Source organism: Molossus molossus, unplaced genomic scaffold, assembly GCF_014108415.1.
Source record: "Molossus molossus isolate mMolMol1 unplaced genomic scaffold, mMolMol1.p scaffold_m16_p_18, whole genome shotgun sequence".
Lineage (NCBI taxonomy): Eukaryota > Metazoa > Chordata > Mammalia > Chiroptera > Molossidae > Molossus > Molossus molossus.
Genome location: NW_023425353.1, coordinates 20,258,945 through 20,283,749, shown reverse-complemented (window position 1 = coordinate 20,283,749; position 24,805 = coordinate 20,258,945). Strand labels below are relative to the sequence as shown.

The following is a 24,805-nucleotide window of genomic DNA, read 5'->3' as shown; positions in this document are numbered from 1 at the left end:
ATAATTAGTAAAACATAAAGACAGAGGGAGGGTACAGACTGACAATCCCCAGAAGAGAGGGGGTAGGGGAGAGATAAACCACAGAACTTATATGCATGAACAATGGACATGGACAACAAAGCTGGGGACAGGGCGGGGAGGGAGAGGGAGGGGGGGATTAAGGGGGGGGAAAGGGAGAAACATCTGTAACAAAAATAAATTAATTAATTAAATTTAAAAAAAAGAGGGAGGAAAAGAATGTAAGATAATAATGATGGTTGTAGAGTGCTAGAATTATTGAAAACTTTTTATTTTCCTAAATTTTCATAATGGAGTTATATTAGTTTTATAATTAAAATATAATTTTTGAAATGATGTAAAAAGATGTTCAGTAATGGATATATAGGTGTATAGACATATGAAATGTATAGAGAGAAACTACTACTTTCAGCAGCTTGCTGAAATAACAAGGTATACTTCTAGCTTCTTGGTGGTCCTCGGCATCAAGAGCTCTGTCACTGTTACACCAAAAAGCCTTAGGAAGTTAAAAGACTGACCAAACTCTTATAAGGGTAAACCTGCCCTGGCCAGTTGCTCAGTGGTTAGCGTCAGCCCGAGGACCAGAGAGTCCCGGGTTCAGTTCCCACTAAGGGCACGTACCTCGGTTGTGGTTTGTCCCCGGCCCCAGTTGGGGTCACGTGGGTGGCAACCAGTTGATGTGTCTCTCTCACACCGATGTTTCTCTCCCTCTGGCTCTATCTGAAGATAAATGCAAAAATGCCCTTGGGTGAGGATAAAAGAAAAAGGTAAACCTTACTGTTTAAGAAAATAAGAAAATAAAATGATGAAAACCTGGTTCTTAAACAAGTTTTGTTTGTTTTTGGTAATCCTCACTTGATCTTTTTCCACTGATTTTTTTTTTTTTTTAAGATAGAGTGGAAGGGAGGGAGGGAGAGAGACAAGGAAGGAGAGAGACAGAAAGAGAGACATCAATATGAGAGAAACACATGGATTGGTTGCCTCCCGCACGACCCTGACCAGGACTGGGGATCAAACCTACAACCCAGGTACATGCCCTTGACCGGGATTCGAACCTGTGACCTTTTGGTCTGAGGGCTGATGCTCTAACTGCTGAGCCAAATCGGCCAGGGCTGGTTCTTAAAAAAGCTTAAAAGAAAAGAGAAGTGTATAAAAAGCTAGAATAGGATAATGAGACTACAGATAGTTTTCTCTATTTTTTAATTTTTCTATACTTGATATAATATTTTTATAATACATTTATTTAAATGATATAACATGGGTTTTGAGATTCAGACTTGGATTCAAATTAAGTTGTTCCTCATTACTATAAGACCCTGAAGAAGTTATATAACCTCAATGACCCTCAGTCTCTTCATCCATAATAAATAAAGACAGTATCTTTCTTACAAGGCTGTTGAGAGATTAGACAAACTAAATAAAAGCTCGTTTCCCTCTCCTTTTTGAGGTTCCTCCGCCCAGCAGGTGGTCTGGATCTAAGTGACCAGGAGTTCTGTGGAATCCCCTTACTTATACTATGGTTTCCTAACTGCTCTGGGTGACCTTTTACTTACCTTCTGTCAAAATCTGTTTCAAGAAAGACTGTTTGAAAAAACTCCAAGTCAATTTAGCCTCTTTCCAATTTACAAAAGCCTAAAAGAGAAAACAAACAAAAAAAATCGCAGGCTTTACAAGTCTAAGAGTACAATAATGCTACATGAGAGGCAAATTCATTTTGGTCCCTAAATCCCAACTTGGATAGTCCCCACTACTTTGTCATTGAATTCTAAGCACATAGATATCCAACAAATACTGGCAAAGAATGTACGAAGAGAAAAGAATAAACATGAAGGCAAAATCTCTAGGTAGAACAGCTCCCCCCCGTAACGGGCCTGCCCAGGATTCATGCACTGAGACCTCTGATGAACTGTGCTGTCCCCTTGCTGCTACCCAGGCAGTAAGCTGACCACATCTCGCAATATAGCTCACTGTCAATTCTTTCCTTAAAAAATGTCTGAAGCATGCCAAGCTGCAAAACGAGTTCTGCTCCATATACTCCATGTCTTAATGCTATATTTAGCATCTAGGATCCCTTTACATAAAGTATATAAGCTTTGCTTTTATATTTCAAAAGAAGTCAGGCTTCTCATGTCAGTTAAACCACTCAGAATTGATATGACAGAAGAAAGGAAAAAACAAAATCAAAACTTCTAACATGGCTCTTCCAAAACTCCCAGGGGTCCTTAGGAAGGGCAGAGGTCAACCTGTAACAGACAGGAAGCCTCAATCAAAGCCAGAGAGCTGACCACAAAGAGGAGGATTGAGCAGCTAGCTGGACACGACTTCATTTTTTTCTATTTCGCCCCAGTACCCTCTGAGGTTTCCTCCTCTATCACAAAGGCATTCTGGATCCCTAAATGTTCAATCTATGTGTTAGGTTCGTAATCTCAGGGGAACTGCATTTTGAAAAGTTCTTGTTAATTCTAAGTGATAACTTCTGAAAAGTGGGATTTCAGGGGGCTCTTTGGGAGGAAAGGGGTGAATCACAAAGGCCAAGACCACTCCACCTCTCCGAAAGGTCAACTTTAGCTACAGAAGTTAACCTAAGGGCAAACTTGGAACCTGTCCAGTCACATGGGCCCTGCTCTTGGCCCAAAGCCCATCTGCACAGAACAGGGCTATCCAGGAGAAACATAATACAGGACACATACGTCATTTTACATTTTCTAGCAGCCACAGTGAACAGTAAAAATAAACAAGTTAATTATATATAAGAAATTAATTTTAATATATTTAATCCAAAATATTATCATTTCAAAATATAAAAAAATATTAGAGGTATTGCACATGATTTACTGGACTGTCTTTGCAGTCCAGTGTGGATTTTGCACTTACAGCTCATCTCAACTCCAAATGCTCCACAGCCACATGTGGCTGGTGGCTCCACTTGGAGCTGCGCCAGTCCAGAGTGCCCCTGGAAAGCAAGGGTCATTTCCAGTCTCCTCACCCCTTGATTTCAGATCCTTTCTTCCAGACACTGAAAGAACTAGCCTGAATCCTCCCAAATCACACTTCCTTCAGGGCATCACTGGACCTGGAGCAGATGCCAGGGATAGCTCTAGTTTAGGAGTAAAGCTTTCCCAGTGAGAAGGAACTGGGCATCTCCTTTCCCCAGAACAAAGGGCGCCAGACTACCTACCACCACCAGGGGGCACTGTGGACCACGTCATGTTTGGGGTACTGATCCTGCCCAGTCAGGAGCCGTGGGCACAGACAGAACCTTCTTTCTTACATTCCCCTTGCCAGGTGATCCTCTACTCTAGGGTGGCTCTGCACAGCAATACCTGTGCTCTTCAAGGAAACAAATAGTTACAGCTGCCCCACGAGGCCCTTCTGAAGCCTGCTGGTAGGCTGTGAATGGGTTTGGGAAGATGACTGAGTTCTTTTAAAGCAAAGTTCTTTAGCAGAGTGAAATCATGCCAGTATCTCTGATATGATACCTCATACTTGAGCATTCCTTTCTCCTAATGCCTTCAATTTAAATAAACCCATGCCCTGGCCAGGTGACTCAGTTGGTTGGAGTGCCATCCTGTGCACCAAAAAGGTTGTGGGCTCGGTTCCTGGACAGGGCACATAGACAGGTTGCAGATTTGATCCCTGGTCGGGGCACATTTAGGAGGCAACCAATCAATGTTTCTCTCACACTGATGTCTCTCTCTCTCTCTCTCTCTCTCTCTTTCTCCCTTCCCCTCTCTCTAAAACTAAATAAAAACATGTCCTCGGGCGAGGATTAAAAAAATAAAAAAATAAATAGACCCATGGTTCGAAAGGAATGGCCATATTGCTTACTATGTCCAAAATGTCCACTAAGGACAAAGAGGCGGGAATTCTGATCAGAGATTAGGTTTCTTTTCAGAGGCTTCTGCTAAGTAGAAAAGAAATGCATTATTCGGGCTTTTACAAAACATTTTGTTCAGAGTGGATTTGCCATGTGGGGTGGTCAAAAGAGGCCTATTTCTTATGGGCTAGGTTGGTACTGCTGAACTGGTCTACAGGCTGTGAATTTCTCAGAGTCCCCTGACCAACAAGCCATTCCACTGCCTCGCTGCACTGACGGAGAAACTGAAACGTGGATGGAGAAAGGCGATAGGCAGGACCTCCAGGAGAGGTCTGGCACCGGAACTCTGGGGCTCACTGTGCTTTCATCTGAGTCACTTTCCACCCCCCCCCCCCTTTTTTTATCCTCACCTGAGGACATTTTTTCATTTTTTGTTCAGACAGAGTGGGAGGGAGAGAGGAAGAGAGAAAGAAACATCGATCTGAAAGGGACACATTGAGTGGCTGCCACTCGCACGACCCAACCAGGGCCAGGGACAAACTGCAACTGAGGTATGTGCCCTTAGCAGGAACTGAACCCAGGACTCTCTGGACGGCAGGCCGATGCTCTAACCGCTGAGCCAAATCGGCCAGGGCCCCAAACTCTTTTGACTCAGGATGCTCCGACCAGTCAAATCCTAACCTCACTGAGCCACCAGGGAGTCTGTGGCCACTGTTCTGTCCCATGACCTCCACTGCTTCCAAACCCCACACAGCACTCATTCCTTTCCCTCTTGCTCCAGGGCTATGGACTCTGCCCTGGCTTTGCCCATGCTTCCATCTCCACCCTCCTACTGGTCTCATTGCTTCTCATCTGAACTATTGCCACTGCCTCCTTGTGAGATTTTCCACTTCCAACCTTTTCTCTAGCCCGTCCTTCTCATGGTGGGCTTTGGGCTTTGGAGTCAAGCTCAGAGACTGGGGCTCAACTGCAGCTCCCAAGCTATTAGTGCAAAAGCAATGGGCAAAATACTTAACTTTGCTAAACCTCAATTTTCTCATCTACAAAATGGGATAAGAAGTCCTATCTGCTGGAGCTCATTGAATGACAGAAAACAAGACACTCAATAAACGTGTAACAGAGGGTAAGCTCCCCAACACAAGCAATCAGATCCTGGCACTGTTCAAAACCTTTCATTAGGCTCCCCAGCACTGAGGCCACCACCACCTGGTGCTAGCCCAGCAGGCCATAACCTCCTTCCACCTTTTGCTTCCTCTTCCCTCCCCAACTGTTCATCCAACCTAACTACCCCAGTCAATCCCAATTCCAACATAATGATGGGCATATAATAGGCCCTGAGCAAAGGTTCTTCCTTTCTGAAGCCACAAATGTGCACTTCCACCACACACACACACATTCACCTTTGCCCACCCATGTGCCAAGTCCCAGCTCAAAAGCAGCTTCTTCCATAAAGCCTTCCTTGATACTCCCAGATGGAATTCATCTGTTCTTTCTCTGTATTTCTATTTTGTTAACACCGAACACGAACGAACGAACACACACACACACACACACAATGTCTTACAGTGTAGTCAGCTGAGTACACATCTTAACTCCAGTAGGTAAGCTGGCCAGGCTCGGTACAGGTGGACCCTAGGGAGCCTCAGGGGAGGGGACTTTGCCGCATGCTTAGTCCAGCTGTGGCAAGTCGCAGAAGCTCCAGGCAAGAGAAGCAATCTGAGTCCTAAGCCTCTAAGCCTGCAGATGAGGAACTGTGTATCCCAAAATTGCCATGTTGATTGAGGTTAAAGGTAAAATCTAGTTGATCAGAAGGGAGAAATTTTATCTAACAGATCAGAACGTATCTGGTTTTGTTACATAAATCTGTTTTTTTTTGAAAAGTTGTAGAGCAAGATTCCGTAAGTTCTGAGACTAAAGTCCCAAATATTTTACTACTCTTTAAAGGACTCACAAAAGAGAAATAAGGAGAAGTCCAGTCAGAGCCTTACCTCAACCAAGCACACCACGTCCAGCCAGCAATCAGGCAGGGGAAGAGGGAAAGTGGGCCAGCCCAGAATGGAGCAGTACACAAAGGAGCCAAGCAGAGGCCGGCAGTATGACATCACACATGCAGTTCCGGGCCATAGACAGCAGCACCGACCCCACAAGAATCAGGAAATAAAGGTCAGATGGACTGAGAGTTGAAGAATTGAGTAGAAAAAGATTATGCCTCGCTCCCACATGTTAGCATCAAGAATCCTCAGCCCTGGCCGGTTTGGCTCCAGTTGGAGCATTGGGCTGCGGACCACAGAGTCCAGGGTTCAGTTCCCACTAGGGGCACGTACCAAAAAAAAAGAATCCTCAGAGGTCTACATCGGAAAGTGGATTACCTGGAAGACAGGCCTGATACAAGATGAGGGGACCCTGCAGGGGCCACCCCTGCTTCCTCAGCACTCTGGAATATCTGTGCTAGAGCGCAATCCTGGGAAAAACCAAGAGACAGCAGAACAGAGAGAGTGAAACACAGCGGTTCCAGCCTGTGCTCTGCTGGGATTCCAGCCACTCCAGGCTCCTGTCCTTGCTCTGACCCTCACCTTGGGCAGGTATTTAGTCACTAAGCCTCAGTTTCTCAACTGTAAAATATAAACAATAGTGTCAGCCTCACAGAGTTGTTATAAATAAGGGCATGTAGAATACTCGGCATAGACCTAGCACACTGGTTCTCAACTGGGGGCAATTTTGTCCCCCAGGGGACATTTGGCAGAGTCTGGGGACACTGTGGGGGTGGTATAACTGGGGGGTGATAGCTACTGGCATCTAGTGGGTAGAAATCGAGAATGCTGCTTAACATCCCACAATGCACAGGGCAGCCCCTCCAACAAAGAATTATCCAGCCCAAAATGTCAATAGTACCAAGATCTAGAAACCCTAACTGAGCACATAGCAAGCACTCAATAAATATGAGCTATTAAATTCTCTTTACAATAATAATAATAACAACAATAAACAATCAAGTTGTAGTTTCTTTCCCTGAAGGATAAGAGACAAAAACACACTACTTACTCCACTTCTCAGAATACTGGGCAACAGATCTGTCATTCTGGAGACAGGAAGAGTTTGCTGCTTGGTTGATTTTGGGAAACCTAGCAACTTTTTGAAATAAATAACATAGCAGAGCACCAGAACTGCAGTATAGGAAAGCTGAAAGAAAGAAAATAATGAGTTTAAATCACATGTTTTAGTATAGGCATAGTTAAGATATGCCCACAAATTTTACCCCAAGGGCCTTCTCTTGAGCAGTGCCTCACCCTCTGGTCTGTTCACTGAGACCCAGTCCCACTGCAGCATCTCTGGGGAAAGTGTTCCAAATACTTCACTTGACTAGAACACAATTTCCAGACAGATATTCACTAGTGCCAACTGCCATACCAGTGTCAGATATATTCTCAAAGAATTTGCATTTGGCAAAAACAAAAAAAAAACAAAAAAACCACACCAAAAACAGCTCTCCTGCTTTGATAGCACACTGTGAGGATCCATGTGTATCCAGAGACCTGCCATCCTCTAGGTCTGGGGATTTTCCATAAACCCTAGAACCTGTAACATTATAATTACAAGACAGAATTGAGCTGCTGGCTCTCTCCTTTCTGCCCAGTGCATGGTCAGGGCAAGAACTATTACAGGATGGGGAGGGAAGGGTGGAATGATAAGAGAGCCCACACTCCTTCCACCCACCTGGGACACAGGATGGCTTTTGGCCAGGCAGCAGCTGGGGTTTTATTTGCAGTTTGGGAGGAGTATTCAAAGACCTCCTTTTCCCAAGCTCCTTCTACCCTCTTTCCCCCTGAAAACAGCAGTGCACACTAGATCAAGAATGAATGGGACCTCCAGGCCCCTCTTTCAATCTGGAAACATCTATAAGGAGAGGCTCAGAGCAAGGACAAAGAGTAGTAGTGTAGCAGGTTTAGGCTCCTCTGCTGTCCATGCCTGTCCCATCTATGCCTGCCATCCACTGTCCTCCTCCTCCTCCTCCTTCTTTTTTTTTCAGTTTTATTGAGAACTAATTAGCATACATCGCTGTATAAGTCTTACAGCATGAAGGTCTGATTTACACATATTGTGAAATAATTACCACAATAGGTTTAGCTAGCATCCATCTTTTCATATAAACACAATAAAAAGAAAAAAGCCCTGGCTGGTGTGGCTCGGTTGGTTGAGTGCGATTCCATGCAACAAAAGTCACTAGTTCGATTCCCCATCAGGACACATGCCTGGGTTGTGGGCTCAATCCCCAGTGGTGGGCATGCAGGAGGCAGCCAACTAATGTTTCTCACATCGATGTTTTTTTCCCTCTCTCTCTCTTCCTTCCTCTCTCGCTAAAATCAATAAAACATATTTTTAAAAAAATGAAAGAGAAAGAAAAGAAAAAAAGGAAAAAAATTCTTCTTCTGATAAGAACTCACAGAAATTACTCTCTTAACAACCTTCCTATATATCATACAGCAGTGTTAGTTATAGTCATGTTGTATATTATACATCTAGTACCTATTTATCTAATCACTAGAAGTCTGTACCTTTGACCACCTTCCTCCAATTCCACCCGCACCCCCCCCCCCTTCTTTCATTCCTGCAAGCCTTTTAAGACACAGCAGCACTGCTGTGAGCTATACCACCTGCTGCCAACACCCTGGGATAAGCACCCTTTTTCCAGCTTACTTCCCCACCTCTCTTCATCTTCCCACAGAGCAGGGCCTGGGGAAACAGAAACAACCTAGAGTAGTCTTCATGCAGCGCAGCCTAACTACATGATCCCTCCTCTTTATTCTATTGAGAAAAATTTACATAACATAACGCTGACTATTTTAACCACTTTAAAGCATGCAATTCAGTGACTTTTAGTACATTCACAGTGTTGTACAACCACCATCACTATCTAATTCCAGAACATTTCTATTACTCCAAAAGGAAATTCTGTACCCATTAAGCAGTCATTCTACATTTCCCCCATTCCCTGGCAACCACTAAGCTGCTGTCTCTCTGAACTTGCCTATTCCAGATATTACATTTTTTGTTGTTGCAATTTTTATTAATTTATTTTTATTACAGATGTTTCTCCTTTTCTCCCCCTAGACACCCTCCTCTGGATCCTGCCCCTGCTTCCCCCTCGCCCCCGCATTGTTGTCTACGTCCATTGGTGACATATTTACATGCACATAAGTTTTTTGGTTTAACTCATCCATCCCCCCTGCCCCTTCTCTGAGGTTTGTCAGTCTGAACCATACTCCTTTCTATGTCTCTGGGTTTATTTTGTTCATCAGCTTATTTTGTTCATTATATTCCACAAATAAGTGAGATCATGTGGATATTACATATTAATGGAATCATACAATAGGTGGCCTTTTGTCTCTGGCTTCTTTCATTTAGTATGTTTTCAAGGTTCATCGTGTTGTAGCATGAATCTGTATTTCATTTTTATGACTGAATAATATTCTATTGTATGGATATACAACATTTTGTTTATCCATTCATCAGTTGGGTATTTTGGATGCTTCCACCTTTCAGCTATTGTGAATAGTGTTGCTATAAATATCCATGTACAAGATGCTTGTACACCTTTTTTTTTTTATTAATCCTCATCAGAGGATTTTTTTTTTTTTTGCATCTTCAGATAGAGCCGGGGGGGGGGGGGCATCAACATGACAGAGACACCTTGATTGTTTGCCACCTGCACAATCCCAACCGGGGCCAGGGACAAACTGCAACTGAGGTACGTGCCCTTAGCAGGAACCAAACCTGGGTCTCTCTGGTCAGCGGGCCGATGCTCTAACCGCTGAACCAAACCAGCCAGGGTGTACACCTCTTTTTAATTCTTCTGGGTAAATACCTAGGAGTGGAATTGCTGGGTCTTTTGGCAGTTCTACATTTAACTTTTTGAGGAATTGCCAAAATGCTTTACACAGTGACTGCATGATTTTACTTTACCACAAGCCAGTTATAAGGGTTTCAATTTCTTCATATCCTCACCAACACTTCTTATTATTTTTATATAATAGCCATCCTAATGGGTGTAAAGTGGTATCTCACTGTGGTTTTTATTTACATTTGCCTAATGACTAATGATGTTGAGCCTCTTCTCATGAGCTTATTGGCCATTTATTTGTCCATCTTCTTTGGTGAGATGTCTATTCAAGTTCTTTACCCATTTTTGATGGTTTGTCTTTTTGTTGTTGAGTTATAAAAATTATTATTTTTTAAATCCTCACCCCAGGATATATATTTTTCTATTTATCTTCAGATAGAGGGAGAGGGAGGGAGGGAGAGAGAGAGAGAGAAACATTGATGTGAGAGAGACACATTGACTGGTTGCCTCTCGCACGACCCCAACCAGGGTTGGGGACAAATTGCAACTGAAGTACGACGTGCCCTTGACCAGAATTGAACCCAAGACTCATTGGTCTGCAGGCTAACGCTCTAACTACTGAGCCAAACCAGCCAGGGCAAGAATTCTTAATATATTCCAGAGTGACCCTATTATTTGACATTTGATGCTGTGGGGTGAGGGGCTATTTGAGGAGGTAGCTCCAGGTTGAGGAGCAACCTGGAGATGGGCCGGACAAAGGGAATCCCAGGGCATTCATTGTGGCTTGCCTGCTGGTGTGAAGAGCTGTTGGCTCTTAGATTTCTAACACGTAAATCGACAGAGAATGTACCAGAGAAGAGCTCTCAGAATTCTTATGATAAGGAAGCAAATAAACTCAGAACTGGCCTTGCTGACCTATGACCTATGCATGACATAGCCTAGGCGAGAGCTATGACAATCAGAAAATCATAAGGAAAGTGCCTTTCCCAAGAAAAGTGAATCAGTAACTGGGTGCCTGTGTGGCCCTCTTTTCCTATTAGGGAGAGAACATCAAAAAGTATGATGAATGCTGCCCCGCCAGTGTGGCTCAGTGGTTGAAAGTTGACCCAGGCACCAAGAGGTCACCAGTTCAATTCCCAGTCAGGACACATGTCCAGATTATGGGCCAAATCCCCAGTAGGAGTGGTATGCAGGAGGCAGCCAGTCAGTGTTCTCTCTCATTGATGTTTTTCTCTCTCTCCCTCACCTTTTCTCTCTCTCTAAAATCAATAAAGAAAACAATTTTTTTTTTAAAGTATGATGAATGCTGAGAACTGCAGTTCCAAAGCTAATAAAACATGACAAAAATAATCACAAATAACATGCCTAAAATTTTCAAATTGCTATTCTCATTCTTATTGTATTAATTTTAAATCTAGCTCTTCTGTGTTGCACAAAAATATTTGTAATTTTTGTCTAGGACATGGAAAAGGTTTTTACATAAATCATTACTAAAAATTTTAACTTATCTTCCTATACATTAAGAAAAAACTACAAACTGCTTTATACTATAAGATATTATAGTAACTATCTGATCTTAGGTTTCATTTAAAAAATTAGTACTGTACTCTACTTGTATTTTTATTAGAACTAGAAATATGAACTAGAACTAGAAAATGATAAGATGGAAATGAAGCCCAAATTGCTAAAACTGAAAATGTACATACTAAGACTTGATTCATGCCCTCTGAATTATGTGAGATTTTTATTATTAATTAATTAATTTATTTATTTTTAATTAACGTTTAGAGAGGGAGGATTAGGGTTAGGGTTAGGGTCTTTGATCGTCTGACTGTCTTATGGAGGAGAATAAAAGCAGTAAGGGGATGGGGTGGGAATCACATTGCATATGTGTTATTTAGTCTGAAAACAGTTGATTGAAATCCAGTTTGATATGGGCTCGCCCACCAAATGTCTAGAGGAGTTTTTATGTTGACAATGAGGCCTGATGTGTGGCCTTCACTAGGTCCCTGGGGACACAGTGGCATCAGTGCAGGGTGTAGGAGAAACATGGCGGAGAGAGGAGAAGCAGTGTCAAGAGCATCTAGAGCTTCTAGCCTTCCACACATGCACGGATACTTCAAACGTAAGCCACGTAGAATTGGGAACAAGAAGACAAAACCAGGTGAAAAACAGATTATATCAAAGTTAAAAGCCATAACTATTACCTGAGCCAAAGAGAAAATGTACAGTCCCCAGTGAGGCAACCACAGCACAAGAAAAACTGTCAATATACTCTTGAGGATTACGGACAGGCTCTCAGCAATCACCTGCAAACATGTGGTAAAGAGTGCATTTTACAAACATTATTAAAAACTATTTTAAAACATGCAAAGAAATGACAAATAGAAATTCTGGGCTAGTGGTTGCCCTGGCAGAGGGGATGGGGCATGTGGTTGGACATGATTTTGGGACTGTTCTACTTGTGTTGGGTGGTAGGTTCATGAATCTCCATGCTTTAAGACTGACATGCATATTATATATATTCTTCTATACATATCAAATTATATATTTTAAAGATAAAGGGAAAAGTTAATATTAGTATATAACTAAAAATATAATCAATAGCCCAGCTGGTGTGGCTCAGTGGATTGAGCGTCATCCCATGCACCAAGAGGTCACAGGTTCCATTCCCAATCAGGGCACATACTTGGGTTTTGGGGTCCACCTCTAGTAGGGGTTTGCAGGAGGCAGCCATTCGATGTTCTCTCATCAGTGTTTCTATCTTTCTCTCCCTCTCCCTTCCTCTCTGAAAAAAAAAAAAGAATTCAAATATATATTTAAAATATATATATTCCGGCTGATGTTGATCAGTGGTTGAGCGCTGACCCATGCACCAAGAGGTCGCTGGTTCGATTCCCAGTCAGGGTACAGGCCCAGGTTGTGGACCAAATCCCCAGTGGGGGGCATATAGGAGGTGGCCAATTGATATTCTCTCTCATTGATGTTTCTATTTCTCTCTCCCTCTAAATCAATAAAGGGGAAAAAAAAGAATATATATGTGTGTGTGTGTGTGTGTGTGTGTATGTATTCAATAGAAAAATTGGAAAAACCTTTATAGTCCTCTTAAATTCCTTTTTTTAAAATCCTCACCTGAGGATATTTTTCTGTTTATCATCAGATAGAGTAGGGAGGGAGGGAGAGGGGAGAGAAAGAAAGATCAATGTGACAGGAGACACATCGACTGGTTGCCTCCCACACAACCGAACAGGGGCCAGGAACTAAACCACAACCGAGGTACGTGCGCTTGACTGGAATTGAACCCGAGACTCATTGCATGGGCTGACGCTCTAACCGCTGAGCCAAACTGGCCAGGGCATCCTCTTAATTCTTATCTAAACTAATAATTTCCCTATTAGCAAAACTGTTTTTACATTAATAGGATAGCAGAGGTAAACTATAGCTCGGCCCATCTGCCAAATTTCAAGTGAATGAACTAAACTGATATTACCTTTTCTCCAATTACCTTTTTAGATACAAGTCTTATAAACATCATTCTCTCCTATGAAAGCATTTTTTAAAAAACAAACAAACACTCTTCCCCTTATTCTTTGCATTTCCCATTCACAATGGAAGGCATACTGACCTTGAGCTTGACAAACATGTGTGCTTGTGCCAAGACCCAGAAGGGCTCTCCCAGAAGTTCCACCACAGCTGAGATACCAAATACCACCACTCCAGTTCCATAGTGGGGAACGACATTAGGATCAGGCACTTCAAGCAACCGTAACCAGACCCAGCCCAGGAACAAGGACCAACACACACCCAGAGGGACTCTAAAAATGGGGGGGAAATATCTTTTAATATGATAAGTATTAAAATATATATTAAAATAGTAACACTGAATGGAAAATAAATAGGGTTATAAGCATAAAAATAGCTAATTAAGGCACTTATTTCATGCCAGATACCATGATTCACCCCCTTTATCTCATGGCATCTCACAATGATCCTGTCATTATCTCCATTTAGGAAACTAAGACTGCTGGGCACTGGGTAATGTGGCCAAGGTCATGAACAGCTAGTGAAGGGCAGAAGCAGGACCCAATTCTGATCTGTCTGATGCCAGGCTATACTCCTATCCATTGTGTTACACTGACTCAAAAAGCAAAATTCCCCAAAAGTGCGCGCCTGTTGTTTCTACTTAGAATGACTAAAAGACAGTATATAGCTGGTACTCACACCCAAATGACCAATAGTCCAGTACATAGTATCCCTTCACGTGTCTACCGTAGAGCATTTAAATATGACTGGGTAGTTAACAGTCATTCCTCGAATAAAGTGAAAACCTACCAGCCCTGTGATAGTCATGTCCATGAGGGTTGCCCAAGAGCAGCATTGGGGAAAAACCTCAACCACCAGCCCTCCCTGCAGGGATTTAACTGCAGAAAAGCTATTACCATTTTCAGCTGATGTACTTGGTCTTCAAGAATATTCTAAAAGGTGCAGGACTGAAAGCAACATAAAATTGAAGATAGATATAATGAAACTCCTAAATGGATTTCAAAAAATACTAAGTGGTTGTTAAAAGCTCAGAAAATACCACATTGGGAAAAGGTTAGGAATAAAAAAGATGGCACAGGCCCAGTGGAGCCCAGATTGGGGATCAGGAACAGAAACCACCTCCAAAAAGGGAAGAACTAGTGCTAAAAACCTGGCCCAGGAACCCCTACCTGAAGCCTCCTCCTGGCTCCTGGCCACCCAGAGAGAAAACAGCAGATGCCAAGTCCCCAGAAACCCACCTTAAAACCAAAGCTGGAAACAGTTCAGCTTTAGGCAACTGTTGCTATTTAACTTGTAATACTTGTTACTTTGAAACTGTCTCCTGACAAAGCACAACTCACGTTAGCCACAGGAGGTTAATGGTCTGGCTCCAGTCCCGCTGGGTGCTCCCACTCAGACATGCTCTCCGGAAGGCCTCTCTGGCCAGGAAGATGGTGGTAGAGTAAAACAATGTTAGCCTGTAAAGGGAACGCAGAAATCAATAAGGTCTCAAGTTTTTTAATAGAGAGAATTTCTGAGATTTTACCAGCAACAGGAAGAGAAAGTCTTGGTCATAAAACACTGGTGGTAATGTAGAAGACAATTCTTACAGGACCCCTCACTACTCGAATCCACTCAAACAACAAAGTTAGGAACCAAATAAGGGACACCTGAGTGTGTGCCTACACAGTTATGCCCGGGACAGAAACTGCCAGATTGGCTCCCAAAGCCTGCAGGCTTTGTGGCCTATAGGCAGAGGTGTGGCTCTGCCTGTAAGGAAAAGACTAAGATATGACCCCATACAACAAGGGGACCTCTTGGTCACTCAGACTGGTGACCCAATGGCCCTTGTGACAGAAGCTGAGGCTCTACTGAATGGAGGCTCTGGCCAAAAGAATCTCAGGACAGGCAAAAATGCTGGTAGCCATCACAGAGGCTGCTGCACCCCAGGTTAGCAAGGCTTGCCAAAGTACGGCCTGGCCTAGGCTGGCAGCACCGAGTTGGACCCTCCTGCACCTTAGTGAGAAGTAGCTGAGGTTTCCCTTCCTCAACAGGCCAGATGAAGCCAGAGTGGGGATGGCCCAGGGCTAAGGTTTCTGAGGTTGTGCAAGGATCATCCTGCTACTCAGTGCTTCTGTTCAACACTGCGAATGAGGAGACTGAACCATCCATTAAGGAGGGGGCAGGCCAAACAACGTCTATCAAAGCAGGGACCTGCCAATCTGGAGGCTTCTAGATGGGGAGAGGCCCAAACTGCTTTAAAGTCTGAGCACCTAGGACTTCCGGTCAAGATGGCGGCGTAGGTAAATGCGGTATCGCGTCCTCCCACAACCACATCAAAGTTACAAATAAACTACAGAACAACCATCATTCTAAACCGCCTGAAATCAAGCTGAATGGAAGTCCTACAACTACGGAATTAAAGCAGCAGCCACATCCAGACTGGTAGGAGGGGCGGAGGGGCGAGGGCCGGTGGCGAGACAGGCTGGTCCCACACCCACGTGTGACGGATAAAAATCAGGAGGACATCTCGGCTGAGAGGGTCCTTGCTGAGGACTGAGGGATCCCTGTCCCACACCAGGTGCCCCACTCAGGGTTCCAGTGCCAGGAAGAGAATCCCCATAACTTCTGGCTGGAAAAACCAGCGGGAACTGAGGCTCAGGGAAGCTGAGTTGGCTGGAGCCCCAGGCAGCTCCTTAAAGGGCCCGCGCACGGACTTACCGGACTCACTCCCTCTAAGCTTGGAGGGAGGCAGCTCGAGGGGCACCAGAGACATACAGGGAAGAACTGAGCTGTTTGGCACTGGAGCGAGGGCTTTCTTTGGGACAAACGTGCTGTCAGAGGCCTTTGTTCCTTTGGTGAGCCCTTCCCTGGGGTGGCAGACAGCCACCATATCTGGGACTCCAACAACCTGGCTCACACTGGTAGCCCCGCCCTGGTGACTCCCTGAGGCCCCGCCCCGCCCCACCCCGCCCCACCCCCGCCCCACCCCCGCCCCACCCCACCCAACTTTCAGGCCCACCCCACCCAACTTTCAGGCCCACCCAAGCTGTTGCCACTTGCTTAACCATAGGATTGGCCTGTCTTGGATCCTGCTTCAGTTTTTTTCTAAATTCTTTCAAACGAGCAACATCTGGTCTCAGCTGGCCCCATACCTCTCGTTAAATAATACACAGAAACAAACACAGGAAGGCAGCCAAAATGAGGAGACAAAGAAACAGGTCCCAAATGAAAGAACAGAACAAAACGCCAAGAAAAGAACTAAACGAAATGGAGATAAGCAACCTAACAGATGCTGAGTTCAAAATACTGCTTATAAGAATGCTCAATGAACTTAGTGAGGGCCTCAAGAGCATAAAAAAGGACCAGTCAGAAATTATGGATGCACAGTCAGAATTGAAGGAGGCATTAACTGAAATAAAGAATAATTTACACAAATTCAATAGTAGAGTAGGTAAAGCCAAGAAGCAAACCATCGATTTGGAATATAAGGAAGCAAAAAACGCCCAACCCGAACAGCAAAAAGAAAAAAGAATCCAAAAAAATGAGGATAGTGTAAGGAGCCTCTGGGACAACTTCAAGCGTGCCAACATTCGTATCTTGGGGGTGCCAGAAGGGGAAGAGCAAGAACAAGAAATCGAAAACCTGTTTGAAACAATAATGGCAAAAAACTTCCCTAACTTGGTGAAGGAAACAGACATACAAGTCCAGGAAACACAGAGAGTCCCAAACAAGATGAACCCCAAGAGGCCCACACCAAGACACATCATCATCAAAATGCAAAAGGTTCAAGACAAAGAGAGAATCTTAAAAGCAGCAAGAGAAAAGCAGCTAGTTACTTACAAGCGAGTTCCCATAAGACTGTCAGCTGATTTCTCAAAAGAAACTTTGCAGGCCAGAAGGAGTGGCAAGAAATATTCAGAGTGATCAAAAGCAAGAACCTACAACCAAGATTACTCTATCCTACAAAGCTGTCATTTAGAATCGATGGCCATATAAAGACTTTCCCAGACAAGAAAAAGTTAAACAAGTTCATCACCACCAAACCGTTATTATATGAAATGATGAAGGGTCTTTTTGAAGAAAAAGATAAAATATATGAACAAACAAAATGGCAATGAATACATATCTATCGACAATGGAATCTACAAACAAAATGGACAGGCAGAACAGAAACATTCTCATAGATACAGAGAACATTTTGTTGGTTGCCAGATGGGAGGGGGTTAGGGGAATGGGTGAAAAAGGTGAAGAGATTAAGAAGTACAAATTCATTGCTAGACTGACAAAACTCAAAGGGAAAGGGGTTGGGGGGGTGGGAAGAAATAAACCAAAGAACTTATATGCATAACCAATGGACACAGACAATAGTGTGGGAAAAGATGGGAGGGGAGCGGGAGTGGGGAGGAGGGGGTCAATGGGGGAAAAATGTGGAACATCTGTAATACATTTTACATTCAACAATAAAGATTTTTTTTAAAAAGTCTGAGCACCTAAAAGGACTTGATATTTTCCTTCCTGCTTTTAAAACAGTATTTCTCTGGTTGGTTTGGCTCAGCGGTTGGAGCGTCGGTCTGAGGACCACAGAGACCCAGGTTTGGTTCGCGCTAGGGGCACGTACCAAAAAAAAAAAAAAGTTATTTTAGCTCTGGCCGGTTTGGCTCAGCAGCGTCGGACTGTGGTCCAGAGAGACCCGGGTTCGGTTCCCACTAAGGGCTCGTACCTCGGTTGCAGTTTGTCCCTGGCCCTGGTTGGTCATGTGCGTGGCAGCCACTCGACGTGTCCCTTTCACGTAGATGTTTCTCTCTCTATCTTTCTCTTCCTCTCTCTCCCTCCCACTCTATCTGAACAAAAAATGGAAGAATGTCCTGGGGTGAGGATTAAAAAAAAAATTGGAGAAATGTCCTTGGGTGAGGATAAAAAAATAAATAAATAAAAATAAAATAAAACAAAACAGTATTTCTTACCCATCTGGTGTGGCTCAGTGGTTGAACACTGACCCATGCACCAAGAGGTTGCTGGTTCAATTCCCAGTCAGGACACATGCCCAGGTTGTGAGCTGGGTCCCCATTGGAGGGCATGCAGGAGGCAGCCAATCGATGTTCTCTCTCATCAATGTTTCTATCTCCCTCTCCCTCTCTTTCTAAAATCAATAAAGAAAAAACAAAACAAACAAAAGACAGTATTTCTCAAAGTATGTGCCCTACTTTAAAATCAACTGAGGAGTCTGTCAAAATGCAGGATCTCGGGCTTCTCCTCAGCCCTACCTAGTGCAAAGCTCCCAGATGATTCCCTTGCCCGTCCTTGTTTGAGAACCTTCACTAAGCTCCGAGAACAGAGACAAGAGCATATGCTTGGTAGGTATTAGCCGTGAAATGCTGTCTGGAACAGACTGTCTTATTTATCAGGACATGAAGACACACCTGAGAAGCTGAGCTGTTCTGCACACTCACATCACTTCATATACTTTTGTGTCACTGTGAATACAGAGTATGTGTGGGCGTCCTTGAACAGAAAAGAGAGTAGAAGAAACAAACTGAGTCTAAAGACAAAGTAAGTCACTAAGAGCCTCCAAGGAACTAATGACAAGGACTTAAGCTTTTATCTCAGCTATCATTTTCCACTGCACAATTCACTTAGGAGAGAGAAAATTCACTGTTCCAGCCCTGTGATTACAAAGCACATCCTCATGAACTGCAGTATTCCTGCTTCCTTTGCTGTCAGCAGGACAAGAACACAGAATTACACCTGAGACGCGTTTGCAATGAATTACTCCCACTCCTCTCCAGGGTTCTAAGAGCAGGCAGACAGGAAAAAGCTGGCTGGGAAATGTACATTTTGAGGCTGCTAATGGAAAACACTCCATGGGTCCATTAAGAGCAACATCCCCCACTCATTCCCTCACCCCAGCCCACTGCTAAAACACTCTGACTCTAGTAAATGCCCATGCTTCTAAAATCCGAGGGTGACACACCAGCACAGAGGAAAACCTGACTGGGGATGAGTTGTGGACCATGCCAGGGCACATCCCTTCTTACCTTACATTCACTATGCCAACAATTTCCTTTGACAGAAAACGAAGAATAAATGCATTCAAGACAAAGGTGATCAATCGAAACACCACCTACAGAAAAAGAAGAAAAACATAAAAATAAATTATGTTGGGAGTGTATACTTTGCTGAAATGAAAACAATGTGGCTGTTCTTCCTAATGTAATGACACACAGCAGCCTTGCCATGGAGACCCTTTGTAAAACATTCAACCTGTCTGCATTTCTTCCAAAAATTTCATTCCTTGGGTTTTCTTGGCACACCTGGGCAGTGGTCAAAGGACCCATCAGTAAACCCTCATTTACTGATGAGAAGCAGGAGGCCCTGACAGACTCAGGGGACGTCTTTGGGTTCAAAGTCAGATGCTCCAGGAGGCAGAAAGAGAATTTTATTTAGTGCTTCACATTGCCTCTCCTCTTCCAGCCTGTTTAGAAATAGCACACACTTTGCAAGTGGGAGCCTGCAGGGTAGAGTAGGCTCACTAGTAATCATGGGGTCTAATTTCTCTTTTCTGCTTCTAATATCTGGGGATTCCAATAATGACATTTAATCTCTTTGAACTTCAGTTTTCAATCAGAAAACAGAAAAGGCTGTATTTATTTACTTAATATTTGCCACCTTCTAGAGAGGAGTTAAAATATCCTTTAAATGACAACTGCAATAACAAGATAATGTAAAATGGGGGGCAGGGGGTAGAATCCAGCCATTGCCATTTGCAAGGAATATATCCTGAGACTTTCAAACCTGTCAATTCAAGAAGACCACCTTAGCAAAAAATTCTTCCCATGAGACAGAGAAGAACAGGTTGCAATGAAATTGGGTTACTAAATGGGGATGCTGGCTGGGGTGCAAGCCTCACTCACTAAGTAACTCTCTCTCTGCGTCCCAGCAGCACCACAGGTGTAACTTAACTGCACTTGTGAGCAAACGCCAAATCACTTCTCTGTCAAACACTTTCAGAGTTACCCATGAACAGCTGCAATCTTAGTCAACCAAGTATGCCAGTGAACCACTACAGTCTGAAAAATCTCCAGGGAAAGGTAAGACCAAAAAGGGAGGGTGCAACTTTAAAAATGTCCCTAAGTGTCACAGAGCAGAAGGGTCTCCAAAGCCAAAATATCACAATCTTAACATTTATGGGGTTGAATGTGACTTTTTGTGAGTCTGGTGAAAGTTCTGTCTCCCTCCTTAGAAACAGGCAGGTACATACAAAGGTGGGCAAAAGTAGGTTTATAGTTGGGCAAAACAGAATTTATCTTTGCATTATTATTTATTATTGTATTATTTATTTGCATGACAAATGTAAACCTATTTTTGCCCACCCCTGTACATATATATACACCAAATTCTGTACTCAGTTTTAGGGGTTTGAAACCAATGGGAAAAAGCATTCAGCTAAAAATCTCAAGTCACCATTTAACTGTTAGCTCCTTCATCCTCTAATGTTTATAAGCCTCATTCTCTTCCTGTCAGATGAGGCTGCAAATCTCATAGGATAATAAGGATCAAACAAGATTGTGTAAGTAAAAGCATTTTTAAAAAATATACATACAAATGAAAGGCATTAGCACTTTCACTATGGCCAGCTCAGAGTTAAGACAGAGAATAAACTCTCAAATTCTTGTAAATTACAATGTAATTGCAAAGCTACCTCAAGTGTCTGCATTGTAAATTGAGAAAGCATACAAGATTGAATTAAAACCCTCAAGTATGGCCTGGCCGTTTTTGCTCAGTGGTTAGAGCATCGGCCTGCGGTCCAGAGAGACCTGGGTTCGGTTCCCGCTAAGGGCACGTACCTCAGCTGCAGTTTGTCCCCGGCCCTGGTTGGGTTGTGCGGGTGGCAGCCACTGGATGTGTCCCTTTCACTTCAATGTTTCTCTCTCTCTCCCTCCCACTCTATCTGAACAAAATATGAAAAAATGTCCTTGGGTGAGGATAAAAAAAACAAACAAAAAAAAACACTCAAGTATGTAAAGATTATGGCTATTTTTATAAAACCCACATAAGCACATTTATGTTAACTTCAAAGTCAAAGTTATCCTTGTCTAAGAAACCTAATGCCTCAGGTTTTTCCCTATTTAATTGGTCTGAGTGAGAATTTGAGCTAATGAAGCTCTAAGGTTGCTCATGTTATCCAGTATTTGCTCCACATATTGGCCCTTATTAGTAAGTCTTCACTTAACTTTGTAAAGGAATTTATAGTTTAAAAAAAAGCCCTTTCATTTCTGTTAATTATGTGACCCTTAAAAGCAACCGAGTAAATGCACATGAAGCAAGTAAGACTCAGAGCAAAGTGAGTTGCCCAATGTCCTTTCATTCCTACTATGACCATTTAAAACATTCTAATGACTGTAATAAAAATAGCTAATACTTATTAAGTACTTATAATGTGCTAGGCACATATCAGGCATTTCATCTAATCTCCCTAATTACCTTATGAGATTGTATTATTGTTCTAATTTAAGATAAGGAAACTAATGCTCATAGAACTCAAGCTACAGTATTCCCTCGCCACTTTGCCCTTCAAGTTCGCGGCTTCACTCTATCGCTTTTTTTTTGGTACGTGCCCCTAGCGGCAACCGAACTCAGGACTCTCTGGTCCACAGGCCCACGCTCCAACCGCTGAGCCAAACCGGCCAGGGCTTATCGCGTTTTTTTCCGAAAGTCGAAGGATGCAATGTCAAGGGATTACTGTATATAAATAAAGAATCCTACTTCATGGAAATTCATTTATTGTGGTAGAGTCTGGAACTGATTAACCACGATAAACGAGCTCTGACTGTATCTTCCCAAGGGTGGGCCGCTAGCAAGTGACGTGGCCCAAACTTGACCCCAAGCCTGCCTGGCTCTTTCTCCTAATCTCCATGTGAAATGTTGACTCTCTAAAATAAGTGGTAAGGGGACCTGGCTGGTTTTGCTCAGTGGTTAGAGCATGGGCCTGCAAACCAGAGTCTGGAGTTCGATTTTGGTCAAGGGAATGTACCCCGGTTGTGATTTCAGTCTCTGGTTGGGCTTGTGCAAGAGGCAACCAATCGATGTGTCTCTCACATAGATGTTTCTCTCTCTCTCTCTCTCTCTCCCTCACTCCCACTCTATCTCAAAATAAATGGAAAAATATCCTCGGGTGAAGATTTTAAACATCAATAAATAAAATAAAATAAGGGGGAAAGTGGATTCAAGCTTTTTGTGAGGAAGGGTTGAATGGCTCAAGAGTGACATAGAGAGCCCTGGCCAGTTTGGCTCAGAGGTTAGAGAGTTAGCCTGCGGTCCACAGAGACCTGGGTTCAGTTCGGGCTAGGGGCGCGTGCCTCGGTTGCAGTTTGTCCCCGGCCCTGGTTGGTTGTGCGGGTGGCAGCCACTCGATGTGTCCCTTTCACATTGATGTTTCTCTCTCTCTCTCTCTCTCCCCCCCCCCCTCCCACACTCCATGTGAACAAAAAAATGGGAAGGTGTCCTCGGGTGAGGATAAAAATAAAAAAAAAGAGTGAAAGAGAAACTGAACCACTTGACTTAGAATGATCAGCTCCTAGGGTTAAAAGGATCTTTAGATACCATTTTGATCACCTGGCATGTACGTATCTGACAGATGATGAAAATTAGGACCAAGAGGAAGTGATTATTCCAAGGTCACATAGCCAGAAGGAAGACACAGCCAATATTTACTAAGTGCATACCAAGAGTACTGTTAAGTGCAATTATCTGAATAACTTTAATTAGCCATCAGCCACTTTATGGGCTGGTACTATTACTATTACTATTACTATTACTATTACTATTACTATTACTATTACTACCCCCATTTTCCAATGAGCTGAGGCTTAGCAGGTGAAGTCACTTGTCCTGGTTCATGCAGCAAGCACATGGCAGAACCAGGATTTCAATTCATGCCTGCCTGAGCCCCTGTTCTTAGCTATGCCAAACTGTCTCTCTGAACTCAGTGGAAGTCAGAGAATCTGAGGAACGTGTTTGAGGGTAATGAACAAAATGAACCCCTTGCCTTAAAAAATATCAGATTCTACAGCACCACCAACACCTCTGCCACCTGATCTCTCTCCTACTAACATATGGGAACTAAATTCTCAAAAGGAAAGGGCTTGTTTGCAATCTCCCAGCCAGGGCGCTGAACGCAGGCTCCCAACTCCAGGCCCAGGAGCCCCATCTCCGCCGCCACCTCCTCCTGTCGAACCCCTCCGTAGCGGGATGCACACAGGGACTGAGCCTGCCCGCAGCCGGGCTCCTCGCGCATCCCGGCTGCGGGACCGCTTGGGGCCGACGGGGCAGAGAGTACCTGCAGGAGCAGACCCGAGGAGGCCAGCCGGGCCGCCTGGCCCAGCACCTCGTGGCTGCCCATAGCCTCGGCACCCGGTCTGTCACCAGGAAACGCCGCCGTCAGCCAGCTTCGTCGCGAGAACAGAGCGTCATGGAGCAGCTCGCTCGCTGATTGGTGACATGGGGACGGAAGGCGGGGCACGAGAAGTGCCGGTGCTTTAACTGGGCGGGGCGGGGATACGTCAGTGTTCTGCGTCGCAGCTCCTCTCCTCTCGTACAGGTTTTTGCGCTTTCTATGCCCATCCCTACCTGTCTCCAATAAGCTAGTGACCGCTACGAAGAAAAGTTGTCGAGTAGCCAAAGCGCCCTAAGGTTCTCAGCTTACCATCCCCAAAAAACACTAACCTCCCTGGCCTCAAAAGATTCTTGCCTTTTGGCCTTTGCCTACAAAATCTCAGCCACAGCTCCCTAAATTAGGCTGGACGGAAATTGACCCAATTTAACAAAGAACTGAGGACCAGGAGTTAAATACAGCATTTTGACATGTGTGGTTCTGTGGACTTCTTCCTAAAGTGCTGAGAATTGGGCTTGTTGTCAGATAAGTAAGGTGAGACTCGGAGATGTGAAGTGACTTGTTCCTGTCTGCACATCTTGTCCCTGGTGGAGCAGATCCCAGGCTCCTAATCCTAAACTTGCCTCCCTTACCTGCATGCTGCCAGTTGTGAGGACAGAGCAGAAGAGTGGAGAGAAGTGCTTTCTAAAATGTAAAGAACCCAACACACAATCAGCTGTTTTTCACGAGTGATCTTATTATCTTCTATGCAGACTTTGGGAAGCCCAATCTTCCCCAATCTCTTTAAGGTCTTCTGTGATTTGACCCCAGCCTACCTTCTCACCCACCTTATATATAATCGCTGCCCTTTCCCAACACACTTTAGTTTCTAGCCATTAGGAACCCTTACTGTTCCTCAAATAGGCCCTGTCTCAAGGAAGTGCCTTCGTTGATGCCCCCCCCCCCCCCTCAGGCCCCACTGTCCTGACTATTCTGAGTATCAGCTCCTTCTGTGGACCTGAATATATGTCCTCCCCAAATTCAGATGTTGAAGCCCTAATCCTAAGTATAATGTTTTTTGGAGGTGGGGCCTTTGAAAGGTTATTATGTCTTGAGGGTGGAACTCTTAATGAATGGGGTTAGTGTCCTTATAAGAAGAGACAAAAGAGAAATGAACTTCCTCTCCCCCATGTAAGGATAGCAGCAAGAAGGCAGCCAGCTTCAAAACAGGAAGAGA

General features: G+C 43.9%; 1 protein-coding gene across 3 annotated transcripts in view; it reads right to left on the bottom strand.

Moving 5' to 3' along the window:
* Positions 1–23,633, bottom strand: part of RFT1 (RFT1 homolog) — a 45,644-nt gene extending 22,011 nt beyond the window's left edge. For 2 of the 3 annotated variants that reach the window (XM_036267248.1, XM_036267250.1), the window contains exons 1-7: positions 23,536–23,633; positions 19,235–19,320; positions 14,558–14,674; positions 13,300–13,489; positions 11,882–11,983; positions 6,878–7,015; positions 1,572–1,650 (exon numbers count right to left, since the gene is read on the bottom strand). In XM_036267248.1, the coding sequence (XP_036123141.1) occupies positions 1,572–1,650; positions 6,878–7,015; positions 11,882–11,983; positions 13,300–13,489; positions 14,558–14,674; positions 19,235–19,320; positions 23,536–23,598 (775 nt within the window). In that variant the 5' untranslated portion in view covers positions 23,599–23,633. The remainder of the gene's footprint in view (positions 1–1,571; positions 1,651–6,877; positions 7,016–11,881; positions 11,984–13,299; positions 13,490–14,557; positions 14,675–19,234; positions 19,321–23,535) is intronic. The other variant, XM_036267249.1, reaches the window with a different exon arrangement.
* Positions 23,634–24,805: the final 1,172 nt, after the last annotated feature.